Source organism: Rasamsonia emersonii, assembly GCF_000968595.1.
Source record: "Rasamsonia emersonii CBS 393.64 chromosome Unknown ctg1118621760567, whole genome shotgun sequence".
Taxonomy (NCBI): Eukaryota; Fungi; Ascomycota; class Eurotiomycetes; order Eurotiales; family Trichocomaceae; genus Rasamsonia; species Rasamsonia emersonii.
The window spans coordinates 1-15,278 of NW_013562903.1; the positions used below are offsets into that span (position 1 = coordinate 1).

General features: G+C 51.6%; 7 protein-coding genes across 7 annotated transcripts; 2 read left to right on the plus strand and 5 right to left on the minus strand.

Moving 5' to 3' along the window:
- Nucleotides 1-418, minus strand: T310_7589 (uncharacterized protein; the record flags this gene model as incomplete). Its single annotated transcript, XM_013469606.1, has 1 exon — nucleotides 1-418. A coding segment is annotated over one exon (418 nt), but the record flags the coding sequence as incomplete, so codon positions are not given.
- Nucleotides 419-1,008: 590 nt separating this feature from the next.
- On the minus strand, nucleotides 1,009-2,988 carry T310_7590 (Kinesin family protein; the record flags this gene model as incomplete). The annotated part of the gene is made up of 2 exons (XM_013469607.1): nucleotides 1,009-2,678; nucleotides 2,748-2,988. The coding sequence occupies 2 exons, from the start codon at nucleotides 2,986-2,988 to the stop codon at nucleotides 1,009-1,011; spliced, it is 1,911 nt and encodes a 636-aa protein (XP_013325061.1).
- A 1,131-nt stretch (nucleotides 2,989-4,119) lies between these two features.
- Nucleotides 4,120-6,071, minus strand: T310_7591 (Thioredoxin; the record flags this gene model as incomplete). The annotated part of the gene is made up of 4 exons (XM_013469608.1): nucleotides 4,120-5,610; nucleotides 5,678-5,872; nucleotides 5,965-5,979; nucleotides 6,036-6,071. The coding sequence occupies 4 exons, from the start codon at nucleotides 6,069-6,071 to the stop codon at nucleotides 4,120-4,122; spliced, it is 1,737 nt and encodes a 578-aa protein (XP_013325062.1).
- Nucleotides 6,072-6,375: 304 nt separating this feature from the next.
- T310_7592 (EF-hand superfamily Ca2+modulated protein) lies at nucleotides 6,376-7,117 on the plus strand (the record flags this gene model as incomplete). The annotated part of the gene is made up of 3 exons (XM_013469609.1): nucleotides 6,376-6,378; nucleotides 6,472-6,668; nucleotides 6,751-7,117. 3 exons carry the CDS (start codon nucleotides 6,376-6,378, stop codon nucleotides 7,115-7,117), a joined length of 567 nt encoding a protein of 188 aa, XP_013325063.1.
- A 624-nt stretch (nucleotides 7,118-7,741) lies between these two features.
- On the minus strand, nucleotides 7,742-9,883 carry T310_7593 (Ubiquitin thiolesterase; the record flags this gene model as incomplete). Its single annotated transcript, XM_013469610.1, has 1 exon — nucleotides 7,742-9,883. The coding sequence occupies one exon, from the start codon at nucleotides 9,881-9,883 to the stop codon at nucleotides 7,742-7,744; it is 2,142 nt and encodes a 713-aa protein (XP_013325064.1).
- Nucleotides 9,884-10,196: 313 nt separating this feature from the next.
- T310_7594 (uncharacterized protein) lies at nucleotides 10,197-10,900 on the plus strand (the record flags this gene model as incomplete). Its single annotated transcript, XM_013469611.1, has 3 exons — nucleotides 10,197-10,230; nucleotides 10,292-10,584; nucleotides 10,661-10,900. 3 exons carry the CDS (start codon nucleotides 10,197-10,199, stop codon nucleotides 10,898-10,900), a joined length of 567 nt encoding a protein of 188 aa, XP_013325065.1.
- Nucleotides 10,901-11,219: 319 nt separating this feature from the next.
- Nucleotides 11,220-13,790, minus strand: T310_7595 (uncharacterized protein; the record flags this gene model as incomplete). Its single annotated transcript, XM_013469612.1, has 5 exons — nucleotides 11,220-12,535; nucleotides 12,593-12,687; nucleotides 12,737-13,230; nucleotides 13,284-13,412; nucleotides 13,542-13,790. 5 exons carry the CDS (start codon nucleotides 13,788-13,790, stop codon nucleotides 11,220-11,222), a joined length of 2,283 nt encoding a protein of 760 aa, XP_013325066.1.
- Between the last annotated feature and the right edge of the window lie 1,488 nt (nucleotides 13,791-15,278).

The following is a 15,278-nucleotide window of genomic DNA, read 5'->3' on the forward strand; positions in this document are numbered from 1 at the left end:
GTTTGGCGTCAGTAGACGATTGATCCGGCTGCTGCTGAGCCGGCTTCTGCTCCTGTGCTGGGTCCTTGTGCTGCATAGTCTCCTGCGTTGGCGCGGCAGGGGTCGAGGAAGACACCGGGGCCGGAGGGGTTACCTCCGACGGGAGAGGATTCGCCATGTCGGGAGAGCTCGGTTCAGGCTTTGCGCAGACGTCGCGAGGGGCATTGGACGGTTCTGGGGATTCCGGGGGAGGAGGAGTGGGAGGGGGATGGCGGCGAGGGCGGTGGTGAGGAGGATGAGGGTCGAGAGTGGGCTGACTCATGCCGCGATCATGAAAAGGAAGCATGAATGCTCGGCTGAGTGCCGCAAACGCCCAGGGAACGGCCCCGAGCGGCCGCCAGAGCCACGGCAGCCCCCAGGAGTGCATGAACCCCAGCATTCTGTCTCCTGCAGCCGGTGGGGCCTAGCCGTGCAGCCGGAACGTCATTAAGATTGTTGATTAACTGTGTGTGCGAGGCAGCACGTCGCTCTCTTTCCATATCTTGCGCTGTGTTGCACGGGTTCTTATGTCGCATTCATCGAGAAGCAATGCCAGGTCCTACGGTGGTCGTGGTTTTATACGCTAAATGCTGGCCTGCGCCCCTGAATCACCGCTGGATGACTCATCGCCATGCGGGCTGGCAGCAGCTCTTAGGCACGAGACCAGGAAAATGGCCCCGTTCTGGATCAGTCAGACAGCTCAGCTGCTATTTATACTCGTTAGTCCCTCTGTCGTCGCAGACAAAAGGGGCAGAAGGATGCACAGTGCTGGAATAGGAACAAAGAAATGGGGAAGGCTATTGGAAAAGAATCCTCGGCTGAATGCGCATTTCATCGTGAATGGGTATTGACTCCAGGTACAAATAACACACACACACACAAAAAAATCCCAATGCCAAAACCAAAACCAAAATCCTCCAGACTCCTGCACTATCCCCACCATGTTACCCACTTGCCCTTCCCATTATTATGCATTACTTGGACGGGCCATCAGGCATTGTTGACCAGAACCTGCCCAAATGCCCGCCGCTGTCTCCGACCGTTCGAGTTCTTATTGATTCCAAACCTCTCCTGGTCGGCGGCCATCTTCCGTTTGAAGAGACTCAGCTCGTGAAGCAGATCCTCCATGTCGGCCTGCACCTCGTGGGCCTCCGTCTCATTCGGGTCCGCCTGGCCAGCGGTATCATCCTCCCAGATCATGCTGCCCTCTGCTTCCGGTGGAGGAGCTTCGTTCTCTTTCTCGCTCCTGGCCTCGTCTTCCTCTTCTGCCCGTAGAGATCCGAGGCTGCTTTCCCGTTTCTGCAGGGGGACGGCCGGAATGGGATTCTTGAGACTGTCGAGCGCCAGCCTAAGATGAAGGCGGAGCGCCTCGTTTTCTGTCTGCAGCTGTCGGATCTTGCACTCGCTCACCATCTTCGTCTCTTCCATTAGACGCTGTAGTTTCTCCACCTGCTGCTGATATTCCTCCAATTTCTCGTTCTGCAGCTCACTTTCTCGCTTGCTGGCCGCTTGTTGACTGACGCTGAGCTGCAAGATGCGGATTTGCTCTGCCATCGCCGCAATCTGCGCATCCCGTTCGGCGGCAGAAACATGGTCCTGATTGACCACGGCCCGTGTGCGGATGTGCTTGGCCTGGTCAGCGTAGCGAAGGGTAGAAAGCGTCTCCTCGTAATCAGAAGGGGAGACACAAGCAATCATGGCCGTCTTCGAATTCCCACCCAAACTGTCTTTCAGCAGCCACGTAAGAATCGAGTCTCGATAGGGAACCACCTCCTTGTTCCGTCTCCCACCAGGTCGCTGGTTCTTCGGATCAGCCAGCGCGGCGATGACCCTGCCCAGGGTAGTCAATGATTTATTGATGTTGGAACCCTCTCGTAACCTCTGACCCGTTGCCTCTGTCGCCTTGGCGCGTTCAGACCCCGCCAGGTCGACCAGCCGGATCCGCGCAGTTCGCTCCGTGGTCTCATCCGTGGCGAGATCGTGATGAATCTGTTTGAGCATGATGGTGAACACGGCGTGGGATCGCGACGAGGTATCATTCATCTTCGTGCTGGCCGTGGTGCGCGACATATCCCCCTTCCGCATCAGTTTCATGACCTCTGCAAAGCTTCTGACGGGAACGTCCGTCAGATCCTTGACATACGGGCCATCTGTAGGGGACTCGCGGATCTTGAGATAGTATGGAGGATCTGTCCGGGGTGCAAGCAGATCACGCACATGCTCATTGTACACCTCGAAATATGAGACACGGACATTGTAACTCGTGTTGGGAGATTGGTTGGCCTCGATTCGCTGAAACAGGTCTTCACAGGTCCTTGGGATCAAACCCGGCTTCTCTGGCGTTCCCATCATCGTATAGCTCTTCCCGGAGCCAGTCTGGCCGTAGGCAAAGATACAGGTATGGTACCCTTCAAAGTTGTGATCCAGGAATTCTTCCCCAAGACAGTTATACACATCCTCCTGGTCGGCATAATGCTCGTCGGCCTCATTGTGAGACCAGAAGGAGCGGTCAAAGGTGAAAGTCTTATCCTCGAGAACCTTACCGCGTGCCTGTGACCGAGGTTTCCCTGAACTAACTTCGTCCGTCCGGGGTGCTTTGAGCGTGGTCGTTTGAGTGTGCGGATCCATGGAAATCAAGCATTCCGCGCCTCGTTCGATTTCTGCGTGAGAGAGGGCCATCTGTCAATTCCAATCACTGCATGGTGGCCATTTGCGTTTGGGGAACCTACCTCTGGGCAGAAATCCTCTGACCCTCACGACAACCTTCACGTTACCCCCAGGAGTTGGACTCGAGACGCCATCTTGTCGGTCTACGGGTACCACCACACCTTCTCTGGACCTCAATGATGGACTCGACGCCGTGGACCTCATGGCTGCGACAGATGCTGTTGACGAGACGCTGGTGGGGGCCGTGCTTCCACTGATCGCAGATGCGCCGGACGACATGGACGAGCTGGAAGAATGCGACATGGTGCCGATATGATTGTATAGGCGCATGTCCAGCGCCATTTCCCTGCTGTTGTCTCTCAATAACTGCACTAATTGGGCGAAGAGGTCGCGTTGTCGGCGTAGATGGTTGTGGTACATGAGCCGAGGGATGATAGAGAGTAAGATAAAAAGAAAGAAAGTTGACTGGTTTGCTCCTGCCACTACACTACCTTTTATCTTTCTTCAGCGCGACTTCTTTCTTTCGTTCCTCCTTCCCCCCTCGTCTGCCAGTAACCCGATCTTTATTTAGGACTGCTGAACTCTGCCAACATCGACGGACTTGCAGTTCAACAAATCGAGCAACGCGACTGCCGAAGGAAAAGGAGAAAGAGAGAAAGAGACGTCAGCGTGTGCTAACGAACAAAAAAAGACGTCAACAGCTGCTGTCGTACAATGTTTACTTACTTGGCCGGTCACACCCCGCATCCACGGCGGCCCAGGACGCAAGGAACACGAAATGGGAAGCCTTAGGAAACAACAACACAAGACAAACAGGCCTCACAAAGAACAAAAGGAACGACAGAAGAACTGTGGAATGTTCCAAACCCACTTGAGGAATACAACACAATATCCACAAGGGACAACAGATAGTACATAATGTCTTGCAGGCCTGGAGATCTGCTGTACTCCATCGCAGCAGTGGGTTCGTTTAGGTTTTGCCGAAACGGGTTAGATGATGATCTGGCTGCTGGCGCTGCGTCACGGAAGCCGCGATGGGGGTTGCTATGGCGATCCGCAGGGGCTAGACCGGCAGCTGCAGCAAGCGTAAGGCACGCACTTATTTTTAGTTCATGGGCAGCTGCTGCAAAAAGTAGGTAGCATAGGTATTACTCCGTAGGAGGATGCTTAAATTCTCGTTCCTCAAAAAAGATTATAAGTGCTTTTTACACCAGGCGAGAGTACAATTACAGGAAAAGAACTAAACTCCCGTGTATAAACGAAAAATGAGAAGGCATCTTTCTGCCGCAGAAAAAAAAAAGACGGAGATGTATGATCTATCAGACATGCCGTTCGACTGAAATAATAATCATAATTAAAAAAAAGCTTCATGACTTCGTGATGGAATGACAAGATTATAGATCGTGGCAGATCGTGGCAGGGACAAACGCTAGGTCATTTCAGACCTTTCTCCAGCAACTCCTGTCCAATTTCCTTCAGGAGAGGCTCGCTCTTCAATGCCTCCACTTGACTCTTTCCCTTTACTGTGTCCGCAGCCCCCATGGCTCGACAAAGGTCAACGACCTCGCCGTCCAAGGGAGCCTCGTACAGGAAGAGACCGAGCGCAAAGAGACAGCCGTGCAGCGCCTCGATGCTTTCCTGTTCCGTCCCAATCGCCTCAAGCAACGACGCCACCAGCTCGACTTGGTCTCCTTCCGACAATTTGTCCGGACGGCCCTCGAAGCGCTCGTTGTGGTTGTATGCAGCCAGATTGTACGCAAAAGAGGCAGCGACAACACGGAGATTAGTATGGCTGTCCAAAAGGCAGCCCGTGAGCAAGCGGATGCAGGTCTCGCGCAGCGACTGGTTGGACGCAATCTGCTCAGGATAAAGCGGCGTGGTGAAGAGATTGCAGGCCAACTGTAGCATGACAATGCGGAGGTTGTAAGGACAGGCGGCAAGATCGGTGGAGTGAGAGAAGAGCGTCAGCAGCGTCTTGTGGCCGGGTTCCTCCGCAAAGAACCCGCTCACGCGAGCATCCAGGAAGGCGACGCGGACCAGATCGACGACAGCGAAACGAATGTCAATCGGCATTTCTGGGTATGTCGACTGCAGATACGCGGCTAGAGAAGATAGATTAGGTATTGGAGCTTCTGCCGGGGCGGCTAGATTTCTCTTTTTGACAAAATCCACGACAGACTGGATAGTTGGATCGGCACCATAATCCCCAATCTTGTGCAGAAGCTTGTCCAGCGGAGGAGTTTTCGTATACGTGACGTAGCTGGAGATTTTCCTCTGTAAGCTCGGGAGTCGAAGCCCGCTGTGAGGGTGCGGCGGGAAGGCCATCTGGATCAGCATGCGGACATTGCCCTTGAGTTGGGCTGGGTTGGCGCCGCTCCATTCGTTTTCTTTCTTGCCCTTCAAAAAGGTCATAAAGGTTGGAGTAGCCCGGACGCCATATTTCGCGCCCACGTCGAACGCAAAATTGAGATCAACCTTGATGAGGACCGCCTTGTCCCCAGCCTCCTCAGCCAACTCGTCATACGTTGGGTATACCATCTTGCATGGTGCGCAGGTCGACGAGGTGAAAAAGATGACTGCGCAGCTATTCGATGCAAGGGCAAGCTGCTCCTCCAATTCCCGCAGGTTGCTGACGTTTCTCACGTAACCTTTGACTGGCTTCGACACTGTGCCCTGAGCTTGCGCTGTTTGGGCTGCCGGAGGAGCTGCTCGTCCAGCAGGTGCTGGAACATCTTGGCCGACAGCACCACCCTGTGTAATTCCACAGAGGGCCTGGTCAATCTGCGGTTTCATCATCTGTCCAAACGGCGTGCTAAGGAAGGTCTCTGGCAAAGACCGGATATGCTCGGGGATGCCCTTTCCGACCAGGAACATGGCCAGGTCCTGCGTGAAGTTGTTGCAATTGTGCAAGAAGAGATCATATGACTGTCAAAAATAACAGCGAGTCAGTATAGATCCTGACCAAGAAGCCTGTTTTTTGTCGGCGCCGCACCTCTGGTGTGTAGACCTGAGCCAGAGACTCAAGATACTCCTGTATCACCTCGATTGGAAGCTCCGTTCGGCCCATGTGCAGCTTCTCCATCGGCTCGCCATGGTGCGTGGTCCCGGGCACTGTCCTCTGAATACCCTGCCCATAGAAATACTCGACTCCTCCAAAGACAAGGGACGTATGGTAGATGGCGTCGATCTGGACTCCGGTCAAGGGCAGAGACCACTACCATGGCCAGTTAGGAAACCGTACGAGCTTCGTAGAACCTTTGCGACAGGGCAGCCACGTACCACTCGCGCCAGACCCTGTAGTCCTGGTTAGCAGCCACTCTGCACGATGAATTAATTGATCGCAACACCACCTTCGAGAGGTCATAGATATACAGCTCGACATCCATCTTTTTTTTATTTCCTATGCGCGGGATAATTCGACAGGCATCCCTCGATCGCCGACGAGCAAGGCATCATGCACGTATTTAAGTTGCGCATCATTGGCGCCAGGCACCGGCATCACGTCAGCGGAGCTTCGCGGCGGACGCTAAACCATTATTAATTGGGCCAGTCGCGTGTCTTCCCCGGTTCGTTAGTATTATTAGCATGTTCTGCCGCCTCCCGCGTTAATGTTATCTGGAACCACCAAAGGCGCCCAGAGATGCGATAGCATATACCACCGCAACCACTCCGCGGCAAGCTTCCATCGACATGGTGAGTCGCTAACGATCCCCCTCCCCTGTTACATAGTCAATTTAATTGCCGTGGCTAATCTGTCCTCTTTGTCGTTGTTGGGAATAATAATAGCCCCCCAAACGGCGTGGCGGCGGAACTCCGAAAGAGAGAAAGAGCCGACAATCCAAGCTCGCGAAAGAGCACAACATCACCGCGGAGGAAGAGAACGAGATCAAGGAGGCCTTCCATCTCTTCTCCACCGTGAATCCAGAGTTTGAAGACGAGAAAGAAGGCGTCATCCGCACCGAGGATGTCCGTCGAGCATTAGTGTACGTTGTTGCGGCAGATAACTATACCGATGATTTAATTGATCCTTTGTTGCTAATCTATCTGTCTATGATGACCCTGCAGAGCCCTGGGTCTTCCCCCGGAATCCCCCTCCGAACTCTCGTCCATCATCTCCGCCGTCGACCCTACCTCGACCGGCTTCGTCCCCTACGAACCGTTCCTCTCCGTCGCCGCCGCAAAGCTGCACATGCGCAGCGAAGACTCCCTCGCCGAAGAAGTCGAGGCCGCCTACCGGCTCTTCACCCGCGGCACCGATGGACCCATCACTCTGAACCACCTGCGTCGCATAGCCCGCGAGCTGAAGGAGGACAGTGTCGGCGATGACTTTCTCAAGGACATGATTCAAGAGGCGAACGGTGGTGCAGGTGTCAGTGCCGGAGTGACGCTGGAGCAATTCCGTGATGTGATGGCCAGAGCTGGCGTTTTCTAGTTTGATACCTCTTTTGTTTTGCTTTGTTTGCTACGGGAGTTCGGCATTGCATTCTTACTCCGTATACGAGAGTTTATTGAGTTTTGGCGTTTTCTTTTAACGTGCGGAAAAAGGACGGGAGTGCGGTGTTCATGCATCCTTTCTAACTCGGTATTCTAGCTGTATAAATTGATTTTAACATTCACGCTATTGCAAATGCTGCAATATTCCAGTAAATTCGATCTGAGTCCAGCAGAAAGCAAAAAACAAAGCAAGTCGATATCACCTTCCAAAACTCCTGTAGCACCGAGCCAGGTTGTAAAACTGTGCAATAGAATAGGTACAGAACATCTATCTTCTTGGCTCACCAGAAGAATATGTATGCGTGTGTATGCGATCAATAATCTAGGTGACAAGGCAGAGTCATATAGTACAGAACATTCAAGAAGAGAAATTGCAAGTGTAGGATGCGGATGGGAAAAATTGCAGAGAAAGAAAGAACATATCAACGCCTTCAATCAATATGAGCTGTTCGTTCCGCCCTGTGCCATGCTCCTGGGTATCAATAAATGTGGTAGTTAAGGAGCTGTTGTACAAAACAAATCCGATCATTGCGCCTTGATGATGGATGGTGATAGTAATGCCTCATATATCCGATGGTTTCTCTTCATTTTGTCCCTTATCAGCCACCGTTGATACGTTTGGCTCGGGTGAGACTGCTGGAAGAGTGGTATCGGACGGTTTTGCATCTCCCGGAGACGATGAACCATGAGACACGCTCGATGGCTGACTCCCTGCTGACGTATCCGAGTCAAAAACCTCGGATTCGGTTGAAGACGTCTCATCAGGTGCCGGAATACCCTCGGTTTCGCTTAAGTGTTCACCAGTGGAGGGCTGATACGAAGGTGCCTCCAGAGTAGTAGTCGACGCAACAGACTCTTCTTTTACGAGAGCCTTCTCATCAATCTCCGACTGGGTATCCCCAAGCTTTTCGTCTGTAGAACGTGGCTCTTCAATGTACTCGTAGAAAAGCATAAAAACCCCGCCCTGTGAGAACACGCTGCGTTCGCTGACCATCTGCACATCATCATCACTGAGACGGAACCAACGTTCGGGCCTTTCCTTCTCTCCATCCGCGTGCAGGACCGCCTCAGGGACAGTTGCGGGGAAATGTTCCACAGGATACTTCCTGTAGCAAATATAGTGCCCATTTTCGTGTCGGCCATAGTGCGTTACAACAGCACGCAGCTCATATCGCCGGTCAAGAACTTCCCTCGTAACCCCTGGTCGAGGAAGCATGGATTGCTGGGGATTGGTATCCCATCTCTCTGGAGCTTCCTCGCCTTTCTCATCAACAGCTTTGGTCCCCAAACACCACTCGTCCAGGTCAATAGTGTTTGGAAACCTGACGTCTGCGTAGTTCTTTCTCAGCATGCCAGTATTTTCGTCAAACACACTGCGATTAACATGAATAACGAGGGACTTCGGCGCCCGGGCAATTACAGCTTGCCTCGATTTCGTCGTCGACACCCTATTCTTTGATGGTATATGACATTTCTTTGACAGCGTCTTCTCCGAAAAGTCCTCATCGTCCAGGGCTTCTTGGACAGCTTGGAGACGTGTTTGAGCAGAGCTCTTCAGTGCGTCTGACAGTTTGGGGGTTTGGGATCCATTTGCAAGCTCCTCATCTTCTTCAATTTGCTTCAGGAGATGACTGAGCTGCTCCTTCGTGCGCAACAAGGTGCATTTCGCACATTCGACGCCCTCGATAGGCTCGAGCGTCATGTAGTCATCCAGACACTCTCGTATATCATATTCCCAGTTCCTTCCAAGGGAGACTGTTAGACAGTTGAACGGGATCAGCGACAACCCTTCAGTCCAACCACACCGCATGCAGCCCACTCGTTGCGCGAGCAGACCTTCTAGAGGATTTCGAAGCGACGCATATTGTTCTGCCCCATGGACACGGAGCCTCCTGTCTTCTGACGCAGAAGAAACTCCCAGAACATGTTCTTGTGGTCCCGCCACCTTCAGTCCAAGATTACTTGTCAGTCTCTTCGATGCTTGCGAAACCTCCCTGTCGACTTGATCCACAATTTTCGAGAAATATTCCTGGGCATCTTGCTGTTGCCAACTGCTCATAGACTTTAATTCCGGCGGTATCCACAGCCTCTGCCCATGGTTCGCGGGGTCGTTCAGTCGCGCGATGATATCCCTCAGAGCGCGATGCGTCGAGAGGGTACCTCGGTCGGCCAAGTCGTGGATATTCCGTTCAAGGAAAGCTTCGAACGACCGGAGCGATGCCAACCCTTGTATGATACTATTCTGATAACAGGAGTTGTCCCAGTTACCTAGCCCAGGAGGGATGGGCTCCTTTCCGCCCAACAGGGCGTTCCCGAATCCCGACAAGCTCCGCGCGCGGGGAAATATGGAATATAACGAACTCTTGTCGAGGCCCAATATTCGTTGCATCGCTTCGCTCTTCGCTTGGAAGCTAGGAAACGTCATCGAGGCGGCTTGGTCCTGGGATTCGGTCGTCGTGTCCAGCGCAAGGACGATGCGAGACGGTGTTAGATAGACAAGGATATTCCAGAGAGCTCGTGGAATCGTGCCAGGCAGGGCGTCAAAATATGAGAGAATATAGTACAGGAACACGGCAGAAGCACATAGACAGGCTAGTATCGAACCGCTCTGCACGGGCAGAGAAGACGTGTCATAGTGGTTGCTGCTGGCGCCGCTGAATGGATTCAAGGCGTGTGCATGGTAACTCTCCGAACGAACAGTCATGGCGAGAGGGGAGGAGCTGGTCGCCGAACAGGGGCGATGGTTCGCAGATCATGAGCGTACAACGGTCCTGAATCCATACACGATTTCTGATGCTTATCGATCCCAAACAGCCTTCATGTTCCTGATGGATCGATTCATGGTATCTGGACATGTCCACTGAATCCGGTTTAGTTCTAGCGGCAAGTCTCGGCAGTGCGCTCCTGGTCTCTGCGCGCACCCGGAAAACTTTTATCGATAGGACGAAAATTTCCCCACAAAGCCTGAATATCGAGAATTCTCAATCACGGGAAACAGCTGTCTTGAAGAGGCAGCCATGGCGAAAACGCCCAAATTGAAGAATAAACAACGTAAGTCTACTCCTTTCTTTGTTTGTTATCAAGACTTCTCTGTCTGACTCTGTTCTTCCAGCCAAGTCAATACACTCTCGAGCTGCGCGGCGCGCAGCGTCACCCTCAGATGAGGTCGACAAATCGCTGACGTCCCTGCCACGAGCAGAGACGGCCATTCCGAAACCCCCCTCGGTTCTAGCGGCTCAGGCAAATGCGGGAGTGTCAAAGAAGAAGGCAAAGTCCAAACCTAAGACGCGGGCCCAACGTCGACGACAACAGAAAGGCATCGAGAGGGCCGAGATCGTTATGGATCAGCTGGAGAAGAAAGTAGCTAAGAGCGTAGGGAAAGCAAAGAAAATTAAAGAGCGAAAAGTAAGCAAGGCCTTATTTTGCGGAACATTAGGCTGCTGTTTGCTTCTCGAGCCTGCGCACTAACATCTTTATAAAGATAAACTGGGATGAGATCAACCGCAAACAGCTCAAGGCTACGAAGCATCATCAAGAAGCCATGGAAGGTGCCGATGCCGACGATGCTATGGTAGATGATGATCAGCCTATGACGTCCACGGCACCCGAGAAATCTCTGCCAGTGTCGACAAACGCCCCGGCCGTGAGCTACAACCAGGTGGCAGACAACCAGGTAGCGGACGAACCCAAAGAAGTGGATGAGGAGGATGAGATTACTTGAGGACCAGGCGCAAGCATTGTATCTGCGAGGTTTATTTCCCTCCTATCTATTTCTTCGGCCTAAGCTGGTTAATCATGCGGTCAATTTCGCTGACCGCCGGTCCGGAAGCTTTTGTTCTGAGAAGCTCAAGGGTGTTGACATCCTTGGCTTTCATGGCTTCTTCTCCAGCCTTCACGATCATACCACATTTCATCCACATCTCAATTCTTTCTGCAACGGGCAGGTTCGTGCATTTGGGAACAAATGTCGAGGCAAGTTTGGTGTTACCGGCGCCCAGTATTTCATTATAGAAAGGCTATTATCTCCGTCAGCGCGTTCTTTAGGATGGTAAAACAGGGATCCATGGATGTTGCATGCTGCTCACCTCCCAGCCAATCGGAGATTTCTTGGCCTTTGCAATCTCTTCCAACTCTCCCCAGTCGCGTTTGGCAACTAAAGCTCGCAATCTTACCCACCAATATGTGGCTTCTGGCATCTTGAAGTCGTTATGAATCTTTTGTGCTCTCTTTCCATACCCTGACTTTATCAGCCTGTAAACTGTTTCATTCAAGCTCAGCCCGACGAAATCCGGGCCGTCTGATAGTTCCTTATCCAGAGCCTCCTGAACCTTGAGCAGCTGCGCGGCTTCGGAGAGTGACTTCTGCTGGAATAGGATGGCAGGATCTTTGGACTCCGTGAGGACTCGGGATGCAAGATTCAGTTTCTCTATTTTCCCCTGAGCCTCATCTTGCTTGAGTGCTTCTGAGATCAGAATATTGGAACCATCGATGGGTCTATCGTCTTGATAATACAAATCTTTCAGAAGTTCGGTGTCCCCTTCCCTTGCCGACGTTTCCACAAGAGCGGCAGCTGTGGGCCTGTCGTTAATCGTCCTGAAAAAGCTCGAAAGAGGAAGCTTTTTCTTGAGGTGCAGCAGAACATAGTACAAAAGATCAGTATCCCCACTCTCAACGGCCTTATCGAGTGCGATTTCGTCTTCTTCCATATTAAGAAGCAGAGGGACTTGTTTGCCGGCTCGGGGCTCATAATTCAGAAGCTGTATAGCGAGGTGAGATCGTCCCTCATCGTAAGCAGCTTGTGCAATCGCTTCAAAGGAAATGCCCGATTTCCCTTCCAGCCTTTGCACGATCAGTTTGCATACTGCATCGTCGTCGGCTGTGGAGGCCTTGACTTTCTGAATAGCCCAATGGACGTAGATTTTATCGACCGGAATATGAAGGTATTCAGAAATTCGTATTGCCAGGAGATATTCATGGCGATTCACGAGACGATCAATCAGCTTCTCAGGAGTCAAGCGGAGATACTGATCAAAAGAAATTGGCATCCCTATTTCAAAATCGCGGACTGCCTTCAGCACCCTCAATCTTTCCGTCATTTCCACAAACTCGTCGCTATTGTACAGCTCCAAGACGGACTTTCCGAAGGAGGCCGCTTTCAGAAGCCGCTTCTGCCAATACGTGTCAAACTCGTGACCGGCAGCTTTGACACAAATATCAACAGCCTCCGGAAGATTGGGCCGGATTCGTTGAATGTTCTCATCAGCTTTGGGAGACTTCTTCTCTAATTGATCGACCGAGTCCAGAAGGACTGATGCTGGAGATGTAGACCCAAGTCGGAAAACCTCCTCCGTCACGGCTGTTCGACATTAGTCTCCATGCACACCAATTTCGCCGCAACAGTGATGATACTAACCGGAGACCTTGTGTAGAAACTCGCAGGATTCATTGGTCAACAATCTGACGCCATCAAATTCAGGGATCACATGTACACGACCATCATAGTAGTACCTTACTTTATCAGAAATGATTCAATATATTCCGGGATTGACATGCTCACCTGGAAGCCGCTCCACTAGGGCCCACCATATGAATCTCGTCCTCCCATGCAAGAATGACCGCATCATCTCCGCACCACTCCACCGTCAGCGGAGGGGTCTTGGCTTTGGAATCGTATTCGCTGTATTTGTTCTGGAAATCACTGCTCACAACCCAGACTTTACCATCGCTCGTATAGAGAGCCACGAAGCGGCCAGTCGGTGACACACTGACATGCTTAAACGGCCCATTCTGTAACATCCGATCCTCCGCTTCGGTAGCATCGACTACATAGATCGTCTTATCCACTGCGAGAAGAACTTCCACAGAACGTGAAAGCGTATAAGACGGGGGGATCAGTGACCATGAAGATACCTCTCCCTCTGGAGAGGGTGCCAATAACTTTGGCCTAGGCTCAGCATAATTAGAAACGGCGATCAGTTGATTGTTTGACAGCAGTGCCACGAAGCCAGATGACCAGAAGCGGCAGCTCCTAACTCCATACTCTTCTGCCCCCTAGAGAAAGCAGTTAGTCAGGAAACATCTAGTCTCCAGGGAGTTCAATGTACATTTCCCAATGAGAACGGTGCGAAGTCTCCATGTAAGCCGAAATAGCGCCGAACCGTACCATCTTCGGTCACGACAAGAAGCTCTTCATTATCGGACCATCCGAGCCCTCGGATGGAGCCAAATTCCCACTGCTATCCGTCAGCCACATGTTATTTGGAGGAGCAGAACAGGCAACACAGACATTTATTCGACTGATGAGCTTTCCCGAATATGAGTAGATATCAATGCTAGACTTGAATGTCTGTGCATCTCGATACCTGTAAAGCTTGCTCTCGTCGCGATACAGAGCTAAAATGCCCAACAATCAGCCATGGTTCCGGGCACGGCGTCCCAGTCCTGATTTGGATGGAGAGAAAGATACCAACTGCTCCTCCATAAGGTGCTCCAGCGACAATGTAGTTCTCTAGTTCTAGGTCTTCATCAAACACGGCGTCATATACGCGCACCTTCCTATAGAACCTGTCGCCTACCCTCTCCCAATCGGCCAGGGGGTTAGGTGGAGCCATCACCAACACAGTTGTTCTTGGAGCATAGAGTGTGACAGCCACATCAATCCTGTTCTTCTCTTAAATCTGGCCTTTGCCCTGAGACATGAATTTGCGGCGGAGAGATGGACATAACAGAGCATCAACAGCGAAGCTCGCCCACTTTGGGGGGAACGTTCCAGTTAGAATCTAACCGTGTTCGGTTAGCTTTGCCGTCACATGTAAGATCTCCGCTATCGTCTTGGTGTTCCGGGAGCCAGCCGATGTGCCAGGCAGGTTGGGGCCGCTTGCCAGTCTCTCGATCTGGAGCCCTGGATCATTCTGCAAAGGAATCCTCTTTCTATTTTTGTGAAATAAATGTGCAAGCTAGGAACCTGAAGCGGCACGCGTGGAAACACAATTAAATAGGAGACGTCGCTGGAAGGGGAAATATCGGTATTCACCGACATACCTTGCCCACCCTTTTCGAGTCTGTGCGCCTCAAAATCTACAACGGTTGGAACATTCAAGAGGATATATCTATCCATACAAGAAAATATCACATTCTAACGTTGCATATCTCTTTTTATTATCATTTACCTTACTTGACTACTCGGGTCTAAAAGGTGGGTATGGTATTTCGGTTACGGTGATACTTTCCTCCGGGAAATTGTGGGGATTCCCACAAACCCAACGCCACCGCTGAAAATAAAACTCCAGCAACCACCGCCGAAGTCAGCGTCAGCAGCTACAACACCAGCGAAAGAACCCGATCAGGTGTCTCTCGTTCTTGTCTCGGAGGATCAGCGTCATACGCCAAAATGGGTAAGGTTCACGGAAGTCTTGCTCGCGCAGGTAGGTCTCCAGCCCTCTGTACCTAGATTGCAGTGATAGCTAACAGACTGCGACAGGCAAGGTCAAGAGCGCGACGCCCAAGGTTGCTAACATCTACCCAATTTGGCTTCTCTAGAGATGCTAATCGTGACCAGGTCGAGAAAACCGAGAAGCCGAAGACGCCCAAGGGTCGCGCCCGCAAGCGACTCCTTTATACCCGTCGATTTGTCAACGTCACTCTGACGGGTGGCAAGCGCAAGGTATGCAAATATGACGGCGATGGCACTGTACACGAACCATGACAGAAGACTCACATTACACAGATGAACCCAAGCCCGGCTTCTTAAGGACCGCAACCTTCGGAGCTCGACGATATGGCAACTAGAATCTCCCTCGACTGCTGTCGTGATAAGGGGCTGAGAATGTGATGCATACTTGCCCTGGGACCATATTGGCATTCGGACTGTCTCTTTTTTGCTTCTACTCTTCTGGAAGGGATTCAAAGGGATGGTTTTTAGGATAGTTTATGCACAGTCATCGAACTATAAGTAGGGGCGAATACAATTAAAGTATTCAACCTCTCAAGTTTCACTGCGACACGATGCCATCCCAGCAGGTACATATATTTATATAGAAACAGAAAAGTCTACTTTCAAGATTCCAAATTCATTCACTAAGCGGATCGACGGCTTGTTG